Here is a 15,972-nt window from a genome sequence, read left to right as displayed (position 1 = left end):
GTAATGACCGAAGGAAAGAGATTACGGATACAATTGACTGGAAGGAGCCTTCTCCAATGGGTTCCTGGGCGTACTCTCTGTGATCAGGTGAGGAGCTCAGTGATTAGGGAGGAGGTTGGAGTAGAGTCTCTGCTCCTTTGTGTTGAGAGGAGTCAGTTAAGGAGGTTCGGGCATCTGATGAAGATGCCTCCTGGACACCTCCCACTGGAGGTATATCAAGCATGTCCAACTAGAAGGGGGCCCTGGGATTATACCTCCCGGCTGGCCTGGGAATGCCTGGGGATCCCCCAGGAAGAGCTGGTGGAAGTTGTGGGGGACAGAGACGTCTGGGCTTCTTTGCTTGCCCTGTTGCCACTGTGACCCTGAAATGGACAAAGATGATGATAATGACAAGTACAATTTTAGGGATTTGTAAAATCAGATTAGTTTCAAACTATAATTATTTTCCTGCAATCAACTGCATTTGTGAGAAAAGTAGTTCACAGGTTATTCACTTATATTTTAAGTCCTTTGTTGAATTGAGCATCTGTTCGGCTTTATGATCTATAGCTCTCAATATTGAGGTTTGGCAGGATGGTACGACGTCATGTCACTGTCCCAGGGATATGGGGTTTTGGGTTCAAGCTCCACCTAAGATGACTGTGAGGAGTTTGGGATGTTCTCCTTGTGTTTGGGTTCCCTCTGGGTCTTTTGGTTTGTTCCCACATACTAAAATTCCATGTTGGTAGGGAGACTGGCTACACTAACGTGTCCAAATGTGTGTGATGCCTTGTGATGGACTAGCACCCTAGCACTAGCATCTCCAGGGTGTGCTCCTGCCTGGTGCCCAGTGCCCAGTTTTTTTTTCTTTTTCAGACCCCCCCCCAAAAAAAAGACCTTTAATGTTCACTGCACTTATGGAACTACTCAATAACTGTTTAGTATTTTTTAGATGCCATCATTGGAATATTATTTTAGTAGTTTTTGTGAAAGTAATTTTATTGCAGTCATTATGTTAAGATTAGGCGGCACGGTGGCGCAGCAGGTAGTGTCGCAGTCACACAGCTCCAGGGACCTGGAGGTTGTGGGTTCGATTCCCGCTCCGGGTGACTGTCTGTGAGGAGTTTGGAGTGTTCTCCCCGTGTCCGTGTGGGTTTCCTCCCACGGTCTAAAAACACACGTTGGTAGGTCGATTGGCGACTCAAAAGTGTCCGTAGGTGTGAGTGTTGCCCTATGAAGGACTGCCGCCCCCTCCAGGGTGTATTCCCGCCTTGCGCCCAATGATTCCAGGTAGGCTCTGGACCCACCGCGACCCTGAATTGGATAAGCGGTTACAGATAATGAATGTTAAGATTAATTTTATCTTTATATAGATGTAGGCTACACTCCCTACCGCAGTTAGATATTAGTACTATTTTGCTCATTTAACACATGAAGAGGTTCTGTTCCGTTGTAGTGTGAGTTTAAATATATTAATTGCAAGTCTGAATAACAGAGGATTAGAACCAGTGAACGTGTGACACAGTTGTGTCAAGCCACTTTTATTTCATAGATTAAAAATAGCATTAAAATCATATATTGGCATATAACAGAAAAGCTGTTCAGAAGCATATCCTTCCCTTAAAACACAATTGGTACCAAAGTATTTAAAAGTGAATAGTTGATTGCCAATTGCTGGAGAACAGCAGAAATTGTTTCATGAGGCTTTTTTCTTCTTTCATCCCTGCCGCCTACATTTGTGATATCTTCATATCTACAGAGGACAAGGTGATCTCAGCGAAGACGATGTGAGCTCCCCAAAGATTAACAGCTGTTCAACAGTTTAGTAAAAATTAGATAGAATATTTTTAAAAATATAATTTAAGTTAGATGTTACAGTGTAATACCAGAGTTAATAGTTAACCTGGTTGTCTGTTTATGCTTGTAGAAATGTCAGTTAATATAATATAAAGGTGTATTGCTACACCCCTGAACACACCAGCAGGCCCCCTGCTGAATTACTTTACTGTTTTCCCAAAACAGTGGACTATTTATTGTGTCCATTTTAATGGTCCTGTTGTACTGCCAGTGCCTAGAATTTGCACATTTTATTTTATGCCGGGTATGTTCTGATCCAGAAACTTCCAATATGTGACAATTGGACCTTAAAGCAGGATTTCCTGGCAAATATGGCATGGCTGGAAATTCTAGAGAGGGCCTGTACACTGCCCACTCAGAGAGTGAGAACAGGTATGCACCCTTAGACTCCTGACCACAAATGCCTGTGGCATAACCAGGGATCAAACTTACCATCTCCCATTGATAGGTCAAACACAATTTAGAGAGCTACACATTTTAAAGTGGATATTGAACACATCATTGAAAAACATGTTCTTTTTTTGTCTATTTTTGGTTAACTACCTCATTTGAAACCAGCAGCTGTCCTTCATATTGTGTGAAAATAGAGATGCTCAAAACTTACTTGTGATAAATCTTTTCTCCTTGACTTCCATTGAAAGTTAAGGTTTTTCCTTCTCCTGTAAAGTTACTATTTTCCTTTGCACAACAAAGATGTATAGGAAAGGTTAAAAGGGGGGAAAATCACTTAAAAGCAAATCAAGACAACGACCAAACATAGTCATTAAACCTTTATTAAATTTCTCTTCATTCAGACGACCAGCCAGAAAGCTGAACCCTTTATGAACAATCACAGGAATTATCAGCGACATTCTCCTCAAAACCCTTCTCATCCGACTCTACATACAAGTCTTAGTAATCTATCACTTACTCATTAATGTGGTGCGTACACAATCGCCCTGTGCAACATTTACACATGATTAAGGTGCTCAACTCACATGAACATCTAGTTTCTGTTTTTACAGTTACAGTTAATGTGGCATGGACATCACAATGTGTTGCATGGCGTCAGGGGAACTAAGAGAAGTGGATCGGAGTAGAGAGGAACCTGTGCCCTAGGTTCCATCACTCTTCAGGCGGATCAGCAAGCACTAGCGACATTCACAAGACAACTACAAAACAGCAGAAAGACAAACATTAAAAACACTTTACAAAAGTCAGTAAAAGAGTATGCCTGCTACACTATACTTTTCATCCAATTGTTGGTAGCCACAATAAAACTGACTAAAACTCAAGGGTGAACTAACTAGCACTCAACTGACATGTTTGCTTTAAATATACCATACTGTTTTGTGCACATTTCTGTTTTCACCTATCATTGAACATTTAAATCCTACACATAACCACTAGGGTCGCTGAGACTGTTTATGATTTTATCCACAACCATCTACACCTAACAACATTTAAAGATGTAAGGATAATCCATATAAGCTTTATCAAAATTTGGATTTATTACTTTCAGAGTAAAACCATGAGCCACTGAACTTATAGGAATACTATGTAGTATTTTTACAGATTCAAAATTACTGTGATGCTCCTCCAACTTGTAATAGGGAGAACAACATCTATCTCACTGCTCTCTGGGGCTGCAACTCTAAAAATTAAACTATGCAATTTCTGAATCACAGGGCAGAGAATTGTCACAAGAACTGCATAATGATTTACGACATATCTCGTGTGTTTAGCTTGCTTGGTTTTCCCAGTATTGATTTTATGGCAGAGACTGCAATGACACCAAGTTGTCAGAGGAAGCAAGAAGGAAAAGAGTGCTGTACAAATAGTGGACTGATTTTATTCAGGGGAGGAAGCTGAGAGAGACATGACAAGACACCTTCTTCTTGTTGGACTAGTAAGTAATAACATGTTGTTGCATTTTCTTAATTGGTTGCTGTGTTAGTCAGTGATAGCTTTGTTGACAAAATTGTTATAATCAGGATTTAGTGTTTAGTTTGTTACACTATATGTTTCAGCTGCTCCAGGATTCAGAATATTATATTAAACTCCATTCACCTGCTGTGTCTCACTGGTAGAATTTTATCTCCGTGTCCACACAGTCAAAGAAGAGGTCGCCTAGCTCCTGGCCTTCCACCTCCCCTCTCAGCATGGCTTCAATCTCCTGCAGACACTGCAACTCTAAGAACCTCATAGTCTCCTGTAGAAGCAGCCCAGCATCCTGACACATACACGCATGCAATTCAAGTACAACTAAACATGCAAAAACACTCTTGGTTGTTCATTTGTCTATAACAGCAACACAAAATTAAAAGGCTTTTACATATTATATCATTCATTCATTATCTGTAACCACTTATCCAATTCAGGGTCGCGGTGGGTCCAGAGCCTACCTGGAATCATTGGGCGCAAGGTGGGAATACACCAGTCCTTCACAGGGCAACACAGACACACACACAAATTAACCCACACACTCACACCTACGGACACTTTTGAGTCGCCAATCCACCTGCAACGTGTGTTTTTGGACTGTGGGAGGAAACCGGAGCACCCGGAGGAAACCCACGCGGACACGGGGAGAACACACCAACTCCTCACAGACAGTCACCCGGAGCGGGAATCAAACCCACAACCTCCAGGCCCCTGGAGCTGTGTGACTGCGACACTACCTGCTGCATATTATATCACAATATGCTATTTAGGTATAATGTTAACAGTAATAATATGTAACGGTAAATGATAGCATACACCCCAAAGATGATTTTCCAGACATCAAAAACACAATGTTATATTACTATTTCAGTTTGTGTTTTCACATCTTTTTGTAGACAAACTGAATTCACTTGGTCAAACATTACTATATCTGTAGTTGGAATGAAAATAAACATGATGGATTGGTTGTATCCCAGCAATTAAATTCTTATTAACAAATGTTTTCTTATACTTATTTGGTCTTAATGCTCTTTTACCAATTTTTTAATAAGCTTGAATTTGTCTGGGAAATCTGCAAATACAGGGAAATAGGGCACAGCCATGGCCGTAAGGTTAGAGAAATGAGCTTTAGACTGGAAGCACACCGGTTCAATTCCTGGGACCAGCAAGAAAAAAATAATTCACAGCTGAAGTGCCCTTGAGCAAGGGACCTAACCCCCAAACTGCTTCCCAGGTGCTGAGGTGGTTGGCAGCCCCCTGCTCCAGTTGTGTGTGTTCACTGTCCCTGATGTCTATGAAGAATTGCTCACTAGTGTGTGTTTGTGTGCTCACTACCATGGATGGGTCAAATGCAGAGAAGCAATTTCCCCAAGGGGATCAATAAAGGTGTTTCTTCTTCAGAATAACTAAATGTAAAACATTCTTAGAAATATAAGTGACATGTAAAGTAATGCAAATAAAATTCCAAAGACTTTAGAGGGAGACTTTTCAAAGGTAGATTTTTGTACAAAATGCACTTTATATTTTAGGTGCCCAGCTTGGCAGGTCTTTTGTCTAGAGTTCCGTTGAAAAAGTTGAATTTGAAGGCAGGCCTCCAGTGATCACTTTAAACAGACCAGGGGTTGCAGACAAATAGTCAAAAAGACTAAAAAGCATATGGTTTAAATTCTTATCAGAACTAGCCAATAAGAGCTCACTTACAAAAATGCCACTAGCAGACTTTTAGCTTAGGCTATATGCCTAGTCAATTCAACCTCACCGGGTTTGCCTCCATGGCAGTCAGAGCTCCCTGATGGGCTTTGTAAAGCTCATGTTTCCTGTCCACTTTGTGCTGGAACCGAGGTTGTGTCCTCAGTGGATCATCTTTGCCATACTGTGGAGACACCACCATAGTAACTGGGCTCATGCTTTCAGAGAATATAAATGGCTTGAAAACAGACCTGTAGGATTAGAAATGCAATGGAAAGAAATATTTATACACTCAAGTCCTGGTGCCATTTTTTTCAATGATAGATTCCTTAAGATGACATGATACTGTCTAATGCAAAATGATTTTAAATCAATTGAATGTCTTTGCTATCCTTGGCTAATCCTTTTAAAACAGACTGCATGTAATGCCCCAGTCAGAACTCCATGTTTCATGGAGCATATTTTGAAAAAATGTTTTGCAGGGTCAAAGTATAGTATGCTAATGCTCAAACCGATTTGGTGTACTTGCACTTGATCAAGCTAAGAAACTTTAGTTAAGGGCTCTTGCAAGATCTCTATGTACATTGTAACTTGACTATAATGTCTAGTTCAGAGAATTACCTTGAAGGGTCTGGTGTGGCAGTGAAGAAGTGGACGCAAGGCATGCTGACATCTCGTGGAAGTATAGACACCATACTGCCAGTGGTGCGGAAACCTTCAGAATCCATACATATGCCACTGGTCTTGTCCCTCAAGATGTTCATCATCACCTCGGCTGTTACAGAGCCTGCAGACAACAAACACAGAGACAAAGTTTAAGACAAGTCCTGGAGAGGACTTGAGACACAGCCCTTTTGTTGATTTAGGAATAACTCTAGTTGCCCTTGTGCATTTGTAAACCTTAATGCAACTAACACTCTGTTGCTGGTTCATGGTTTGTCCCTCCTCAGAAAATGTGAGTAGCTTCTCAACACTGCTGACCGTGACCACATCACAAGTCCTACCATTTAAAGCTTAAACAATTGGCAAAGATACAAGAACCCTGGTCATGAACACTCAAACACTCAAACACTCAAAAACTGACTGTTTTTCTCATATATTCCAGTCTCTGATGTGTGCCATTGTTACTAAATAAAATACAATATAAATCATTAAAATACGCTACGTGTAGTCACAGCAAATTATTTTAAATTTCAAAAATATTTTAATAGCTTTTTTATTGTTGTTACGCAAATTAAACTCAGCAAAGCAAATTCTGTGTGTTGCAGTCACATATATATTCTAATCATACTATATACTGGTTCGTTACAGCTCACTTACCATCATGTTCTTGAAGCAGGGCCGTGCCTCCCTTATAGCGCTGCTTGGCTAACTCCATCCTGGCAGGAGGGTTATCTGGACTAAACACAGCAGTGAAGCTAAACTCCCCCTCCCCACTCCACCAACCCTGAGCCTGGGCCACCTGGCGTAGATCCGAGTGCTCAGCTGTGATTTCTGTGCCTATTGTCAGCTGGTTAGAGATGTTCTTAACTCCCTCTGACAGAGAAAAAAAATCAGAAATTATAAAATATTCTTTATTTAAACACTGCTTTAACTTAAGACGTATATGATAATATATATTACATTATAGGGTTGGGCGGTATAAGGATAATACCGTGGTATTAAAAAATGGTATTACGGTATGAAAAATGTGGATACCACCCATCCCTATTATATTACTCTAAAAACATTATATATTTGCAAATTTTAACTGCACTCTGTACAGGCACCTAAGTACCTTAAAAGTAGTGCCAGTTACCCTACATGCAGCGCCATCGTGCTGCCACACACAGGAACAGCTGTTTAAAATATATTCCGTTCCAAATACATCCAAACTACGAGATGTCAATTTAATAGCTGTTTCAAAAAGTAAAGAAGAATCACTGGAGAAAATCTCTGATTGTTCCTTTAAGGCCAGTGACAATTTTGTCACCCGAGGAATAAACCCGTCTCTTGGGATTTTTATTTTGAACCAAGCTATTTAGGCTATGTCCACACAGCAGATAACAGCGGCCCAAATCCAGTCTGTTTCTTCATATGTGATACGGCTGTGGCGTTTGTGTGGCTGTGTGAACAGCACAAATCACATTGGCATAAATCTGATTTTAACAAGTCAGATTCACTTTTCATATGTGAAATTGAAATCCAATCCATATCCGATCTGTTACAATGTGACTCGGCCAGATCAGAATTAATGTGATTTTTACATCACTCCGACAGTTGAGAATGATCCGTGGACCCGGGTCCAAAGCATTTTTGTGTTAATTTGAGGTGCTTGGGACATGTAAACGGTCTGGTCAAAGAATTTTTGCTTTGTTATAGAAATTGGGAAACGATAAATGTCTTAATCTAGATCCCTGTCTCTGATTTATGAGAAAATAAAACTTGTGTAAGATTGTATAAAGTGTTTTAATAAAACAAACACAAGACCAACTTCTTTAAGTGGTTCTATATCAGTTTATATTGTTCATGTCTATATGAAGCTTCTTAAAAGTGGATCATGTATATGTTGAACTCATTTTGTCAGCACTTGTCTCCTTTTTGGAGATATCTCGATGTTTGCAAGAGACTGGTAAATTTGCGCTCAGAGTGAAATAATCATCAGTTCATGTTTTAATTTTCTTTAAAATGTTAGAACTTTTTTTTTTTTACCATAGAACCTATCTGGAATAAACAATAGGGTCTTTTGTGATACTGCGCTGCACAGTGAAACAGTCCAGTCCCATTCCTTCAATTAAAAAATGAAAGTGCTTTGTATGAAACAGACTTGACATTTCTTTCTGGTCAGAGCACTTTTCTGCACATGCATGTCAGTTTAAAAGAGTGATCTGTTCAGACTGATGTCAGATATACAGTAGGTTACATTATATAGACAGTGCGAACAATCATTCATTGAATGTAACCACTTATAAAGTTCAGGGTCGCGGTGGGTCTACACGGAATCACTGGGTGCAAGGCAGGAACAGGGGGCGCCAGTCCTTCACAGGGCGACACACTCACACCTACGGACACTTTTTTAAGTATTCAATCCCCCTACAAACACAAACGTGTGTTTTTGGACTGTGGTAGAAAGCCAGAGCACCCAGAGGAAACCCGCATGGACACGGGGAGAACACAACACAACTCCTCACAGACAGTCACCTGAAGCTGGACTTGAACCCACAACCTCCAGGTCCCTGGAGCTGTGAGACTGGGACACTACGTGCTGCGCCACCATGCCGCCCCACAGTGTGAACAGCAGAACAAAAAAAAAGACAAGATTCAAAGACAATCCATAAAGCTAAAGTAGACTTCCTACTAGGGTATATCCACATCATAACTCAAAATACTGAATGGCTCTGACCAGTGATTTTCTGGGCGGCCCACAGTTTCCCAGCAGTCTCCAGGATCCAGGCTTCCTGGCGGTCAGCTAGCAGGAAGGTGTTATGGTAGCTGAATGGTTCAGGGTCTTCCTTGCAGGTCCCACCCTGGCCATGTTGCTCCAGGAGTTCAGTGATAACATGCAGAGCAGCCTTTGCACTGTCTGCTCGCTCCAGAGCCAACCTACCAACAAAGAGTGCCCTAGATTTATACTCAGAAAAGTATGACCATCCTATTACATTTCAGATGATTCAACAAACTCCATGGTTTGAATTCAAAGTCTCCATGGTATATATCTTTACACATTTGGTAGTGCACTGAGCTGAACACCTGTCATTAATTGGTTATTCATTATCTACATCATCTCCTTATTTCTCCATTCATTTTACCTCATCCACCTACCATAAGTACACCTTTGTAGTTCTACTATTATAGACTGAAGTCCCCCCCCCCAGTCCTTCATTTGTCAATACTGGTAGACGTAGATCATGCCCAGCAGTGCTGCAGGAAGGTTAAAAATATCACTGTGCACTCTTATTAGACACTCTTCCCTGTCTAGCACAGCACTCCTTTGTCTGACCCATTTCTGCCAACTCACACTAACACATCACCACTTTGTCAGTGTCACTGATGCACTGAGAATGATCCACAACCTACATACTTTTACCATCTCTTATGAAGTTATTTAGTGGTCTTGACCAAAGAGGTACAGATTGAAGTGGGCAAACAAACCATGAAGAGCAACAGATGGACCACTGGCCTCACAACTCGGCTGACAACATCAGTTCTTACAGATGTGTGCTTTACCCAAGCATCAAGTCAAACCCTAGTCATCAGCTCTTATCTGTGCTTTTCTCAGTCAGGGAATCAAACCTAATTAATCAGCTCTTACTCATCTGTACTTATTCAAACTAGGATTTAAAGGTGAAGTTTACACATTTTATAAAACTCATATGTTTCTCTGCTATTTGCTTGTTGTGCAGTCTGTTTGCATGCCCGATATCAGTCTAATGTGTTTACGAAGCTCCACTGTTCACGATGTCCACTATGTCAGATTAGCGCTATAAATGTGTGCCATGTCTTGGATGGGAGACTGGCAACACTACATGTTTGACATGGACCATTCTTCCTTTGCGTCATTCCGTGAGTTCAGAGTTTCTCAGGGAGGTGGGTCAAGAAACTGTCAATCATGGCTACAGAAGCACTGTGCTGCTGGCGATTTTGTGTTCCAAAAAGAACATGATTGTGAACCCATTCCTTTGTGTTTCAATTAGGAGACAATAGACTGCCTCCTGCAAAGAGAACTTAAGATAATATGTTAACATGTCAAGTGCATTTCCTCAGTTTCATTTTTTCACCTGACAGCGTTCTCTCTCTCATGACAGAGGCATCTGGAGTTATTTTAGACAACAGAGAGAATTCCAAAAGTTCAAACCAAAATGGGGATTGCTCTATTCTTTGCTTTTTTGGATTACTTAAGGTGGAAAGGTCTCGAGAAACGGCTAACTGCATTACCAAAAGTCTTACAAACAAAGCATCTCGAGTTACAAATGAGTTTCTGTGGTTATTCAAACAGTCAATAATACTTACAGACAAGTTCAAATTTAGCCATGTACAAACAGTCATTATTTTCCTCTCAAACATGCCGTTCCATCTTGAAAGACGCAGTGCTTAAAACATGAACTTGAACCCCTAATCTTTTGCTTGGAAAGCCATCTAACTACAACAAATATTATCCACTACCCCAGTAATCCAAATCATATCAGCAGTCTAAAATCACAAAATCTCCAAATAAAAAGTAGGGAAGAAAATTTGAATTTAATAAACAAATATTGAGTACATTGTTTATTCAAATGATTCCAGTGTGTTATTTTCTTTTTAAATGTCATATTGACTCCAGAAGCTATAGTTAAACATTCTGTAAATTAAAGTTCTTTCTTATAAAAGCGATCATATATCATATATATTCATCCTCAGCAAATAAAGCAAAAGTAACAAAAACAAATGAGGAAAAATTGATCTGCAGGACTCACCGCACCAGATCCATGCCTAACAACGCTTCCTCTGTACCCACAGCCTCACGGGTCCAAACCGCCTCATTTCCTACACACACTCCATGTTCATTGGCCCCCATCTCAGCCCCCCACAGCCAAGCAGGCCTGCTCAGTACCACTGCATTGGTGTGTTCTACTTGTGGAATTGAGATGTATGTGCACTGGAAAAGAAAACAAAATCTACTTTAATGAAAAACTATAATAACTCATTTTTAATCCGCCTTCATATGGTGCAACTATGATACAGTCACAGAGACAATAATATCAACATTGAAAGAGATGGGTGTGATGGCAGTGCCACTTGGTTTCATTACACTCAGCAACAGATAGAGGAAGCCCAGGAGGCTTTCATAATATACTTTTAAGCATTTTACAACCACAGAATTCAGAATTTATAGGATTCATTGACTCTCTTTTCCTTAGTTCACAGGGAACAGAAGCCAGGGTCCTAAAAGCCAACAGGTTTTAATTTTTAACCTAGTCACAAATTAATCAAGAAACTTTTGTTTACAGATATAAGCACAAAGGGCAAGAACTAAGAAGTTAATATTTCATTAAAGAAAGCCAAAATATATGGAGTACAGCATAAACACATACCCACAAAATCACACTAAATTTGAAATGTATATACAGGGTGGGCCATGTATATGGATACACCTTAATAAAATGGGAATGGTTGGTGATATTAACTTCCTGTTCCTCTTCTCCTGGAGAAATCCTAGCACAGGTTTCCAGTATCCGTAGTTTCAGATGCTGCACATCTTGATGGTATGGTGTGGTATATGAGGTACAAAGATAGTGGGGCCATTCTTCATCAGTGGAAACCTTAAGGCCACTGGATATGCGAAATTGCTACATGACGATGTGTTTTCCTGTTTATGCACTGAAGCTGGCATGTTCGCTGAGTTTTTCCAGCAAGATGGTGCACCACCACATTATGGGTGTCAAGTCCGAGCATTCCTAGATGAACAGTTTCCTGGAAAGTGGATTGGTTGTCGTGGGCCAGTTGAATGGCCCTCAATGTCTCCCGATCTGATCCCCTTAGACTTTTATCTTTGGTGTCATCTGAAGGCAATTGTCTATGCTGTGAAGATACGAGATGTGCAGCATCTGAATCTACGGATACTGGAAGCCTGTGTTAGCATTTCTCCTGTGGTGTTGCTATCAGTGTGTGAAGAGTGGGAGAAGAGGGTTGCATTGACAATCAACACAATGGGCAGCACTTTGAACACATTTTATAAGTGGTCAGAAACTTGTAAATAGCTCATGAAAGAATAAAGCTACGTTAAAACAAAGCACACCATTGTTTTTCTTGTGAAATGTCCAATAAGTTGATGTGTCACATGACCCTCTTCCCATTGAAAAAACAAAATTTGGATCCAAAATGTCCGACTTTAAAATGACCACCATGGTCACCACCCATCTTCAAAAGTTTTCCCCCTCCCATATACTAATGTGCAACAAACAGGAAGTTAATATCACCAACCATTCCCATTTTATTAAGGTGTATCCATTTAAATGGCCCACCCTGTACAGGAGTCTTAAACAGACCACTTTTCCCAACATGTCCTGTAGATATTTCTTTTATGTTGCCTGTAATAATCTGACTACTTCCGTGCATTTCTGCACATTAATGTGGTGCGAACATTTTAAAAGTCATGTCACTTACTTCCACTGTGGCCCCAGGGGCATGTGAGGCAGCAGGATAGTAAACCACTTCTTGCACCTCATCCCTCGGTCGGTCTGAATTCTTACCAAATATCACATGATCATATTTAGAACCAGGCGGAAGAGACACAAAACAGTCACATGACTGGGGTGGGTCAGCCATCCTAAAATATATCAATGGATCAAAGAGATTAATAATCTACTCTCCACCAAAATCAACCTCAACAGACCTCAATAAAGATGTTTAAGGCAAAAAAACAAACAAACAATAAAAATTTACAAGTCACCTTTGGTATAGAGGAAAGGTTATAGAATTTAACACAGAAAAAAATGCCCTTTTGGGCAGTAAATATACTGTTTTTGGCTGCCTTGTGTAAAATTAATTTCTTTTGTGCCTTTAATGTCTTTTGTGCATTCCTGCCTGTGTTCCTGTTTCACTGTTCTCCCTCTGTATTAAGCTTTTTGGCTACATGTTTTTTTTTTTGTAGTGTATTGTTTTGATCCTCATCACACATTTATTTCTGTTCTGTCATGTCAACTTTTACAAAAGAGGCAGTGGGCCTTGTGAAGGTTTCTTTGTTTGGATCAGAAAAATCAGCTGATACTGCTTCTCCAATGCAAGCAGTATCAATGCATGTAGCTGCTTAGCCACTGCCCCAGAGATGCACTTTCATTCATTCATTTGGTCTCAGGTCACAATAGTAAGGTTTGTGAATTTGAAATGAATGAAATTAAAAAATAAATGTTGTTTTTTTGCAATATACAACAAACAAATTTAAAGAAGGTTTCGCATTATTTTCTAAAGGATTTCCTTTGTTGATTTACTCATTCATTCATTATCTATAACCGCTCATCCTGTTCAGGATCACGGCGGGTCCAGAGACCACCCAGAATCACTGGGCGCAAGGCAGGAACACACCCTGGAGGGGGCACCAGTCCTTCACAGGGCAACACACACTCTCACATCTTCAGACAATTTTGAGTCGTCAATCCACCTACTAACGTGTTTTTGGACCGTGGGAGGAAACCCACGCGGACACGGGGAGAACACACCGAACTCCTCACAGACAGTCACCCGGAGCGAGAGTCGAACTCACAACCCCAAGACCCTGGAGCTGTGTGACTGCGACACTCCCTGCGCTTTTACTCCTTCATTCCCTCACTAATTAATTATTGCTACTAGCCTTAGCAATTTACATATAACGTTCTGCAGCAGCAGTCTTGTTTGTCAGACGTATAGAAGAGTTAATGTTTGGATTATATTTTTATAAATTGATTTGTAAATAAAAATCTATGAACAGAAAACGCCGAATCCTTAAAAATAATGAGAGAAGAAAAACACCCATACGAAAGAAGATAATCTCTTGAGAGGAACCAACGACTTTAAACAACCGTTAGCACTTAAGACCTAGTGTAGTGAACTAACGGACACTTAGCTAACAGGCTCCGTTAAGATTTAAACACATGTTTAACTTTAAAGTTGATTTAATAGTTTTAAAAGAGATGAATCTAGGTGCTGTTCGTTACAAAGAGATTAGACAGCACTGTTAGTGTTAAATCTCGTTCAGTGCTGGATCAGAGCGGAGACACTGCGGCTTAGCGATTCACCTTAACGCCTCCAGCTCCTCCACCCGCACCGACACGGACAGTCCGACTGTCAGCCCGAGAGACGAGCGCTTGGTGGATAACAGAACCAAACAAAACAAAGCCCCTGTTACCCGCACAATCATCACAGAGAAATAAATAGTCGAACAGGAGCAGGTTCATCATCTGACACTTCACAGATGGCCTGTCTCTGTTATCAAATATAAACATAAAACACATATTACAATTACACGCATGACACACAGATGCAGTGCTTGTTCTGATGCCTGACCTCGTGCCCATGGCTCTCCAGCGCGGTTACGTTTGAAACTGTTGAAATTTATACCTGTTTCAAGCTCCAGTTCGGGCAGCAAGCCTGTATAAGGCAGGGCTCTCGTCTGTGAACCTGCGATGTCAAAATAAAAGCCACCTCCTCTCAATTCTAGGCTGTAATTTATTTATCACTCTGTGTTTAGAGGTGTGTTTATCAACCAGTTTATTAATGAAGCAAAGAGAAAGGCTGTGTTAGAAATGCAGGCATTATTTTTATTATTGTGAAAGATAATTATTATGTTAGCATAGTCTGACAGTGCAGTGAGTTCATGCTTTGAACATATAGGAACATATAAGGTGTTTTTTAATGAGAAAAACGAATAAGGTTTCTTTAGGGGTAAAATCTGTGATAGATATAAATGTCCTGTTTCAATATATTCAGTCTTGTGCATATCTCCATATGTTCCTTGATCTATTGAACTGAGCAGTCACAATCCAAGTATTCAAACAATCAATCTTAGCAGTTGATAAGATATTTCAGGTAGTTTATAATGTGTCAAGGACAGTTGCAAACATGGTGAGGGTATGTGTTTATTCTGTTAAAATTCTCCCAAGATGGTTGCTAAAGTTGCAAAGGTATTTTTGGTGGCTGCTAAAGTGGTTGCTAGGGGTTGCTTACAAGTGGATGTTAAGGTGTCTCAGGTGGTTGTTATAATGTTGCTAAATGGATGTTCTTAGGGGGATACTTTGTGGTTGCTATAGTATACTAGATGAATGCTGGGGTGTTTGCTTAGAATGACCCAGGCCATTCATTGCTAGATGTTACATATGGTGATTTCTATGCCATTTCAGGTCATTGCTAAGGAGTCCCTAGTGACTGCTAGGCTAATTGCAATGGTATCACAAGTGGTTGCTAGGGTGATTGCTGTGGCTTTTCAGGTCTTAACTTAGGTATGGCTAGGTGGTTGCTATGGCCCCAGGAGGTGGTTAAGGAGTTTCTTGATGACTGCTGTGGTACTCCATGGGTTTAGTTGGGTGGTAGTGGTGTATGTGTGTCATAAGAAAAGTGCACACACATTTGTGTTTATCAGGTAACATGCAATCACAAAGCTGTATACAAGCTTGAATCACACAATAGGACCAAATAAATAAACAAAATATTCATCATCATCTCCTATTTCTGTCAGATGTTTGTCTGATATTTTTCCTGCTGTTTGCAAGATTTTGACAGCTCCAGATTGCTCTGTCTGATTGTGAGATGTACAATTGTATACAGCCTTTTGAATTCTTGTAGATATGTGGGTTCTTTCCCATACATCACAAACCTGTAAAACCATAGTATAGCAAAATATAGCAACATTTTAGCAACTGGAATGCCCCAGAAAGAGTTCTGCCTTTTCCTAATAAAATGCACACTTTTAGTTGGAACATATAGAGGAGTTTACATACAATAAAACAATAAATAAATAAATAGTCCCAGTGAATCACAGGATGTATTTCATTCCTCACATGAAAGTGTAGTATAATGGAATGAACATCTATTTGG

At 40.3% G+C, this 15,972-nt stretch overlaps 1 protein-coding gene across 3 annotated transcripts; it reads right to left on the bottom strand.

Moving 5' to 3' along the window:
• Window positions 1–2,599: 2,599 nt before the first annotated feature.
• On the bottom strand, window positions 2,600–14,579 carry scrn2 (secernin 2). 3 transcript variants are annotated; one of them, XM_066676781.1, is made up of 9 exons: window positions 14,500–14,579; window positions 12,571–12,733; window positions 10,881–11,062; window positions 8,831–9,030; window positions 6,769–6,984; window positions 6,070–6,235; window positions 5,519–5,699; window positions 3,886–4,048; window positions 2,600–2,987 (listed from the first exon to the last, which is right to left on the bottom strand). In XM_066676781.1, exons 2-8 carry the CDS (start codon window positions 12,730–12,732, stop codon window positions 3,896–3,898), a joined length of 1,260 nt encoding a protein of 419 aa, XP_066532878.1. In that variant the 5' UTR covers window position 12,733; window positions 14,500–14,579; the 3' UTR covers window positions 2,600–2,987; window positions 3,886–3,895. The 3 variants fall into 3 exon arrangements, with proteins under 3 accessions (XP_066532878.1, XP_066532877.1, XP_066532876.1); XM_066676780.1 differs by having other exon boundaries at window positions 14,446–14,535; XM_066676779.1 differs by lacking the exon at window positions 14,500–14,579 and adding an exon at window positions 14,178–14,343.
• Window positions 14,580–15,972: the final 1,393 nt, after the last annotated feature.

Source organism: Hoplias malabaricus, chromosome 7, assembly GCF_029633855.1.
Source record: "Hoplias malabaricus isolate fHopMal1 chromosome 7, fHopMal1.hap1, whole genome shotgun sequence".
Classification (NCBI taxonomy): domain Eukaryota; kingdom Metazoa; phylum Chordata; class Actinopteri; order Characiformes; family Erythrinidae; genus Hoplias; species Hoplias malabaricus.
This window is presented reverse-complemented; position numbering and strand designations above follow the sequence as displayed.

Coding starts and splice junctions, on each gene's coding strand:
- scrn2 (XM_066676779.1), bottom strand. CDS start 14,299: ATGATTGTGCGGGTAACAGGGGCTTTGTTTTGTTTGGTTCTGTTATCC. Junction 9,031..10,880: donor TTAGGCATGGATCTGGTGCG/GTGAGTCCTGCA, acceptor CTTTGTTGGTAG/GTTGGCTCTGGAGCGAGCAG. Junction 5,700..6,069: donor GCCACACCAGACCCTTCAAG/GTAATTCTCTGA, acceptor CTAATCCTACAG/GTCTGTTTTCAAGCCATTTA.